The sequence below is a fragment of the Carlito syrichta genome, unplaced genomic scaffold, assembly GCF_000164805.1.
Source record: "Carlito syrichta isolate Samal-C Ts95f unplaced genomic scaffold, Tarsius_syrichta-2.0.1 Scaffold312104, whole genome shotgun sequence".
NCBI lineage: Eukaryota > Metazoa > Chordata > Mammalia > Primates > Tarsiidae > Carlito > Carlito syrichta.
The window spans coordinates 947,015-955,726 of NW_007256200.1; the positions used below are offsets into that span (position 1 = coordinate 947,015).

Below are 8,712 nucleotides of genomic sequence, written 5' to 3' on the forward strand. Positions count from 1 at the left end.
GAAATCTCTAATGGCTTATGGTGGTTTTTTCAGTTGATTCACCTGAGTTCTTCAAACACATTGCATGCCATAGTGATAACTACCTACTTTACAAATGCCACTATTGTTTTTCTCTTTCTAACTGGATTGGCTACTAACTTCAGAACATATGTGATACAATTGCACAGAACTATAAAAAATTTAAAAAGAGGGCACAGAAAAACTTGTGAAGTACAAAAAGGGTCTATAATGTTGTTATAGTATCACTCTAAAGTCAATTTCTTGATTTTAGTAAATGCACTATGGCATCATCGGGAGAATCTGGGAAAAGAATATACACAAAAACTCTGAAGCAGTTTCATGAGTAAAATTTAAAAAGTTTGCTTGCATTTGAGCATTCTTGTTCTAATTCTTAGACTGATTTCTGTATGGAGACTTGGTCCTTTCAGATATCTAGACTGCTTACAGCGTGTAGGACACTCAATGATACTGTTCAGTCTGCACACACCCAAGGTTTATCAAGTGTCTCCTATGCATTGTGGTCGCATGTCCCATGGCATGGTTGTCTGCCTCCATTTGAAAAATTGGATAAAAATCACTCACCCCTGGAATACTGCTGCTGTTTCCTGTGCGGATCCCTGAGGGGGAAACAGAAGCACCTCTGTTCTCCGTGTAATGGTTGAGGAAGGGAATACGGCCCGTTGGTCTTTGAAATCATGAATCTTCCCTGTGGAGTCCCTCATGGGAAGGAAGCATGTTAGAAAAACGCATGCAAAAAGTCAAAATAGAAAATCTTAGGAGTTGAGGTGGGGGTGGAAAATCATCCACCTGGGTGAACATCTGTCACGCGATGGAGACTGAGTTGCCTGGGTCATTCCGCTGAGGAAGCCACACGTCACCGCCTAGCCGAGCGCCAGCAAGTCCTGGGCAGCCGTCAAGGTGGTTCCGATGGTCGGCGTGGCTGGAAAGCCGCTGATCGAGACACAGTTTATGTCTATGTTATTGTTTTAAGTAGGACTGAAAATACATCCACTGATGAGATAAATGATTATTCCCACTCAGTGCCTGTTGACCGAAGGAATGAGAGAGAACGTTCTTGAACCAAGGCATACATGCGTTGCAGAGCTTGCTTGGAAACTCTGGGCCCCCTTCGTGTCTGTATTCCAAAGCACCCCTGGGGGGTGTATTGGATTCACATATATCGTCAGTAACAGCTGTAAGTGTAATAGAGTCAAGTTTTTCTTTTATCTATGAAGAGGTGTCATGAGTAATCATTCAGGACTTGAGTAGGGCCACACGCAAGCACGAGGAAGTACCTCAGAAGGAGGTTGCCTGTGACTTTACAAATGACAGCGCACTTCTGGCTTAAGAAGTTCCGTTTTCTTAATTAATATTTGCATACCCACCCCTGAACTGTACCCCACATCTTTAAAGTAAAAACAAAAACTCCACTCGAAAAATAAAGTTTTGTTTTCTATTCCCGCTAGTTCTTTATCGCTCATATTTTCAAATGACTTGGCAGTTTTTCTTTCTCTTAAAATCACTTCAAAAATGGCTTAGGTAGAGTCCCTCACCCACATGGGCTACTTGCTGTAAGTCCCTGTGCTTAAGTCACTGACTGCTTAAATGTTAAACATACAGAGTTTACCTTCAGACTTTTAATCTTTTTTTTTTTGAGTTGGAGTCTCACTCTGTCGTCCCGACTGGAGGGCAGTGGCCGCTCCCGGCCACCGCAGCCTCGACCCGCTGGGCTCCGGCGATCCTTCTGCCTCAGTCTTCCAAGTAGCCGGAATTACAGGCGCGCACTACCACGCCCGGCTAATTTTTTGGTTTATTGTAGAGATAAGGTCTCGCCAAATTGCCCAGGTGGGTCTCGAACCCGCGGGCTCAGGCAATCCACTCACCCCGGCCTCCCAAAGCGCGGGATTACAGGCTGAGCTATCGAGCCCAGCCAGACTTTCAATCTTTAAACGGACGCGTACCCTCAACAGACCGACGTATGTGGCCAGCAGAAACCACGCCCTGTCTCCCCAAGTCTCCCGCAGAGGCAGATCCCAGGCCCACGCCCTTCTCCCATCAAGGCTTGAGGGTGTCACTCTTGGTTCCCGTCCCACATTTGTAACCTTGTCACTGCCCCTAGGGAAAGGCCAGGGCCAAGGAGACAGAGTGTGGCTTCTGCTCCCCAGGAAGTGCCTGTGAGCACAGGCAGAGAGGACGTCTGTGTCGCACACGCCGGCCGCGGCGGGGAAGATGCCTTCGAGCACCATGGCCACAGCCTGCCCTGCCCGAGCCCCATGCAAGGCCCTGCCACTGGGCTAGGAGTTAGCGCCAAGGGTCAGCTCACTGGTGCGGGCTCAGAGCCAAGGGCTCTCCCGCGGACCCGGGGCCAGGGGCTGAGTCCGTTTTCACTAAGGCTTTGGGCGAAGCCGAATGCGTGGTGGAGTCCCAGACCCCACTCTGCCGGGTCCTCTCATGCTTTCACCCTGCTTCACAGATGCATTCCTGCAATTGTTCAAGCTCTGCCCGGCGGAAGGGGGCACAAACGGTCCTTGCCGTGATCCGCCAGCCCAAGCCACACCGGCAACGAGGGGCAGTCCGGGCTGAGGATGACTCCAAAGCGAGCATCAGGCTCCGGTGCCTGTGACTCATGAGTCACCAGGCTGACGCATCTCCCGATGCTGACACGGCGACGACGCCTGTTTCTGTGCGACTTATTTTCCAGGAGGATGTGCGTGAGGGTATGTTATGCGCCCTTTGGTTGCCAACCAACACCACAGCTGCAGAGCCGTTCAAGTCTTTGAATGATGGCATCTCAGGAAAGCGGAACTGCTCATTTTGTGTCGGTCTATGCACGGACGGCACGGTGGCCACGGCTGGACGGCTTTCTCAGGTCACAGAGGTCGCTTCTGAGTGTGGGTCCACACACTGTGTCATCCACAGAGAAACACCGGCTCACCGAAAAAAGTCACCTGAACTTCCCTTCATGCAGGATGTGATTAAAATGATCAACCACATGAAAGGGCAAGCCCTTAACTCATGTCTGTTCACGCAGCTCTGTGAGGGGACGGACACGGAGCGCACACGTCTTCTCTTCTACAAAGAAGTGAGCTGACTTTCTAAAGGCGGACTCTACCTGGAAGATCAGTGGCCAGAGTTTTTGAGGTATGAGAGGCGCTCCAGAGATTTCTTTTAGAAAAACAGCCACCATCGGCAGCACGCTTCGGTGACACAGGATGGGTCGCCAGACTTGCTTCCTTGTGTGACATGGTCAACCTGCTCATCAAACGCAATCCGTCACCTCAGGGGAGAACGACAACTGTGGTCAAGCTGGCGGATACAGTGGTTCCGTGGAAAGTCAAACTGGAATGATGGGGGCGACGAGCGAACTTTGGCGGAGCTTGCGTTTCAAACATTAGCAGAGATTTTGAAGGCGCCTGAGCCAGGGGACTTCATTCTCCCAGCTGGCGCTTGTCACCCATCTCAGCTCTCAGAAGAGTTTGAGTGTTACTTCCCACCCACAAAAGACCCCTGACCTGGGCAGGAATGGATCATGACCCATTTGTGGGTAAGCCCGATGAATCGACTTTGTCCGTGCTAAGAGAGGGTCGATTGCTTGAGATCGCACATGCAGGGGGGTGTGTGTTTGTTTGAGACAGCTTCAAATCGTCGTGCGTTTTGGATGAAAACGCGGAACAGCCTGAGATTGCCACAAAGGCACTGGAAAACCGGCTTCCGTTTCAACCTCCTCTTTGTGGACTGGGGTTTTCTGCAGTGACAGCAACCAACACAAGACCACGGAGCAGACTGGATGTCAGCAACACACTTGGACCGTTGCTGTCTCCCCCCACCCCAGATGAGACCCTCAGGTTGCAGGGAAACAAGCTCAGGCCTCCCGCTGATTCTGCTTCATGGGAAGCTGTGTTCTCTCTCCCAGTGCAACCGTAGAAAGAAAGGGCACAACAGACGTCATGTGCTCCAGTCATCCCCGATCCATCCCCCCTCCCCCCATTCATGGAAAGACCATTGCCCACCCAATCAGTCTCTGAGGCCAAAAACACTGGGGGCCGCTGCTCTGGTCTCCCTAAACTTTAGTCTAAAGTTTTGGACATTGGCTTTCTCCTCCATCTCAGATGCAAGTCAGCTATTCAACTGTTCGTGTTCTTTGACCCAACTTAATTCACCCTCTCATCTTGTCGGGGGCCGGTTCTCCCCGTCTCTCACGCCTCTGCCCGTCTCTCATTCCCAACTATCCTCTCAGAGATGCTTGTGCAGTCGCTGGCTTGCGAGGGTTAGTGTCTGCTTCCAGGGCAGAGGGACATCTCTTTGTGGCTCAGGCTCTCTCCAGGGCCAAGTTGGGGCGAGTTTGCTAGCGACCCCTTCACAGGATCGAGGGTTTCCTGGGCTCTGGGTGCCTTAGCTCTGATGCCCAGCACGGCACATGCAAAGTCCGACTGGAGGCTGGGGTGGGAGCAAAGGCCGTGCTCCAAGGAAATGTGTGCTGCCTGTTGTGCTATGAGGAACGCAGTTCTTTGTCTCGAGCCCAGAAGTCATGTGTCTTCTGCTGGCATCTCTGAGACTCCAGCAGGTGGATGTGTAAGCTCGCCAGTGAAATTCCAGACCCCTCTCTGTCTTTGGCATGAGTCTGCTCACAGAGAGAGCAACGTTGGCATTTTATATTTGGGTTTTCCTAGCATCCATTTCTCCTCCTGACAGCACCCCGATTCCTTCTCGAGAACGATGTACTCTTCATGAGATACTGTCTTCAGGAAGTTGGCGAGGTGTTCTGTCCTCTCCGAGCCAAGAGGTGAAGGCACAGCCCAGGCTGACCTCACTGGCACGTCACCAGAGGGGCAAAGACCACGAAACCTCTTGGCATTCGTGCATCCCAGCAGCAATGCTCTAGACCAGTATTTTGGGCGCTTTCTGTACGTCCTCTTCCTAGGACCGGGGGTAGCTCGAACTCTGCCCATGTCCAGGCCAAGTTCCTCACCTTTCCCACAGAGTCTGTGAGTGCCTCATATACCCCCAATACATTCATTCTGGCAAAAGTTGTTTTTCGTCACCTGGGGCCAAAGAATTCTGACCCAACCAGCCCGCATTCTGGGCGGTCGGCGTCCCACAGGGCCGCTAAGTGTTTCTGCCTCCGTACAGCTTGGCTATCCCCTCTGCAATTCGGGGAGCAGAACCAAGATGCTACATAAAAACAACACACCCCAGCTTTCTATATTTGCGATCTCATCTCTGGCTAGGAACTACTTCAAAGCGTTCATGTATTGATTTAGTGTGAGCGCCTTCTTCATGCCAGGCACTGCTGGAAATACAGCTGTGAGCCAGAAAGAAGTCATCTCTGCTCTTACAGAGCATACATTCTGGTTCTATTGTGTTGTATTTCTACTCTCGCTTTTTAAAAAGAGACTGTTAGAATATTAATCTCTTAGGTGCCGAAATGGTGCTTTTCTTTTTGTTTTTGTTTTTTTTTGGTTTTTTTGAGTTGGAGTCTCCCTCCGTGGCCCAGGCTGGAGCGCAGTGGCACGCTCACGGCCACCCCGGTGTCGATCTGCTGGGTTCTGGCAGTCCTTCCACCTCAGCCTTCCAAGTAGCCGGAACCACAGGCATGCACTACCACGCCCAGCTAATTTTTGATTTATTGTAGAGACGAGGTCTTGCCAAGTGGCCCAGGCTGGTCTCGAACCCGCAGCTCAGGCCATCCCCTTACCTCAGCCTCCCAAAGTGCTGGGATGACAGACTGAGCCACCAAGCCTGGCGTGCTTTTCTTGTTTATCAGTTTCTAGCATGGAAACTAGTAGATATTCAGTATTCAGTATGTATGTACTAACTAAATAAATGAATCACACTTCCCATGGAAAGTTTCTGGCACTGAAACAAAGGTGCTGTTAGTCACAGATTGTCCATGACAAAGATTAAAGGCACTAGAACCAAGAGGATGAAAGACCAAATAGAGTGCTTCCGTGTTTAAGTGAGGCCAGTCTAACCGTTCTCATGGTCGACCAATTCATTCTCAATGTCCAATCGACCCTGAATATATTCTCAATTAAGAAGCACCTAGACAGTGACTATGGCTACAATTAAGTAGAAAGAAGTAATAAATATGAGAAATACAAATGAAAATTAAATTTAAAATGTTTGACTAGAATTTATTTCACAGTTTAATGAAGAGCGAATTATTTTTGCCCAGAATATGAAAGGACCAGGATGGAATTGACAGATGCAATGAGAAGCCATTGCAAAACCATGCAGCTTGATCATGCTTCCCCAGTCGTTCACTTAACTTACCCTCCAATCACTAGCCAAGGACAGAACCGGCTTCTCAGACGTAGCTACTGAAAACTGTGTTACAAACCCTCCCCAGCTTGTTTTGTACTGCCTAGTCTTTTTATTTCAGTATTTGTCTTCACTCGTAAGCCCCAAGTTAATCAGCCCTTTGTGACCTGCCTGACACAAATAAACCCCACCATGGCAGCCATCATGTGACTGGCCCACCCATCTGCCTGCGGCCATCACCTGAGGTCAGTACCTGGGCTTACCTGCCCTCTGTGATAATGTGGGACAGACCACCACCCATTCACCTTGATGACCTGCTCATCGAAGGGAAGGTTTAAAAGCACTCAACCTCTATCAGCCTTCACCATTACTTTGCTGAGCTCTGGTATGTCCCTGTGTCTCTTTGAGCCGTGGCCGCCATGTTTTCTAGCTGTAGTCCCTACCCTACCTTGGGGAGGCGAACCTCCTCTTGCTCCAATTTACTTTCTAAATAAGCTGTATTTTCCACCCTGACAATCCGTTTCATCTCTTGTGTGGCACCAATCGCACCACCCCCGAGGCAGGTCTGACCTAGCATTCTGGAGACCCCACTGGGATTTTTAACCTAGCCGATAAAATGAAATATAGTCTGGAACCTTAAAATAAGGCAAAAATGATAGTCTTTATTGATTGTTTCTTGTCATTTCATCTTGTTTTCTTCTAGGGCCTCTCTTTTTTTGGGTAAGAGTATACCTTCTTTGGCCACAAGGCTTAATGGCTCAAGCCTGTCATCCCAGCACTTTGGGAAGCCGAGGTAAGAGGATTGCCTAAGCTCAGGGGTTTGAGACAAGCCTGGGAAACTTGGTGAGATCTTGTCTCTGTAATAAACCACAAAATTATCAAGGTGTGGTAGCATGCGCCCGTTGTTGCAGCTACTTGGAAAGCTGAAGAGGTAGGATCACCCGAACCCAGCAGGTTGAGGCTGCGGTGGCCGTGAGCGTGCCACTGCCCTTTAACCTGGGCGACAGAGTGAGACTCTGACTCTTTAAAAAAAAAAAAAGGGTATAACTTTTCCATCCCAGTATATATTTTCTTCTTTTATTTTACCAATTTTATTTTTAATGAGTGATGTCCCCCATGGAGCCACCTGTTTCCACTTCAGCGTCTATTAAAACTGATGTTGACAGAGTTATTATCACCAGGTCTCAAGTCGGAGGCCGAAGATGCCGATGCCATGACCGCCCCAGCAGAGGGTGGGATGTCATGGCAGGGCGTGGAGTGGGACTCACAGCCCACTCACTGTTTTTGCTTGCCTGAAAACTACCCTTTCTCCACGCTTGCTGGATCACTGAAGGACACATGGACAGGCCGTGTGTGTGTGTGTGTGTGTGTGTGTGTGTGTTGTGTGTGTGTGTGTGTGTGTGTGTGTGTGTGTGTGTGTAACTTCAGTGACAGCTACTAAGTTCTCCTTAAAAGAATCAACTGAATTCAACTGAATTGTGTCCAGTACAAAGAGGTCAGGGCAGAGTATCAGCTAAAAGCAATTAAGCAGTCTGCCACATATGTTCAAATGAATCAGTGACGAATAATTGCTCTGCCTTCCTGTTCCATTCAATACACACAGGGTGAGTGGAACAGATGGGAAAGCAGGGAGAAGAAAATATATACTATTTTGCACCGAGAGTTGGGTCCCTGTCTGAGAACGACTAAGCCTAGAGGGAGCTTTAACAAGCGGCCCGAAATAGAAGGATCTGAATGTTTCTCACGACCACACAGCTGTTTCTGAATGAAAAGAAAGTGCAGCTTGGCGAACAGTCATTGAACACTCCCCATGTAAGAGACAACCTGAGAGACACCCAGATGAGGGAGACGCGATTTCCATCTGAATGGGGCTTACGTGGGAGGAGAGGAGGCGATCTGTGTGGCTCACAGCAGAACAAGACCAGGCGAGGCAAGACAGATTGCAACGGGAATTGAAAAGAAAATGTCCCCGCTGGGAGGCGGACAGAGGTCTCTGTGGACCCCAGCGAAGCAGCCAGGAGCGAGCAGAGCACCTGAGTTCCAGCAGGGGCGAGTCTTCCTGCGGGGACCTGAGCAGAGGGCTCGGTGCTGTCAGGTCGGGGCTGGCGGCCCGGGGGAGGAAGCATCTGGAAGGACCGCCTCTGTAAGTAGCTTGGTGCATGCTGCAGTTGCATCCAGTTTTAGGAGAGGAGGAGCCACGGCAGAGCGGGTTTTGGAAAAGGTAATGGGTGGCCGCTGATGGAGAGACCACCGAGGGGACGGACGAGGACAAGGCCAGAGCCCCGCGGCGGGATGGTCCGTCGCCATCGCTGAGACTTGGCAGACAGCATGGAGGCTGGGCACTGGGAGGAGGGTCCCCGAGACGGGTCGGGGCAGGGCGTGAGGATGGGATGTAAGAAATGTCCAGCTGGGGGCGAATCCCTCCGGCACCCCGCCCCCCCCCCCCCCCCC

General features: G+C 50.3%; 1 protein-coding gene across 1 annotated transcript in view; it reads right to left on the reverse strand.

Annotated features, from left to right (window-relative positions):
• Positions 1-4,268: 4,268 nt before the first annotated feature.
• ANKRD50 (ankyrin repeat domain 50) overlaps positions 4,269-8,712 on the reverse strand; it is a gene marked incomplete at its 5' end in the record, with an annotated part of 56,106 nt that continues 51,662 nt past the window's right edge. The window contains 3 exons of the mRNA XM_021718341.1: positions 4,269-4,437; positions 5,043-5,144; positions 8,295-8,576. Of these exons, the coding sequence (XP_021574016.1) occupies positions 4,269-4,437; positions 5,043-5,144; positions 8,295-8,576 (553 nt within the window). The remainder of the gene's footprint in view (positions 4,438-5,042; positions 5,145-8,294; positions 8,577-8,712) is intronic.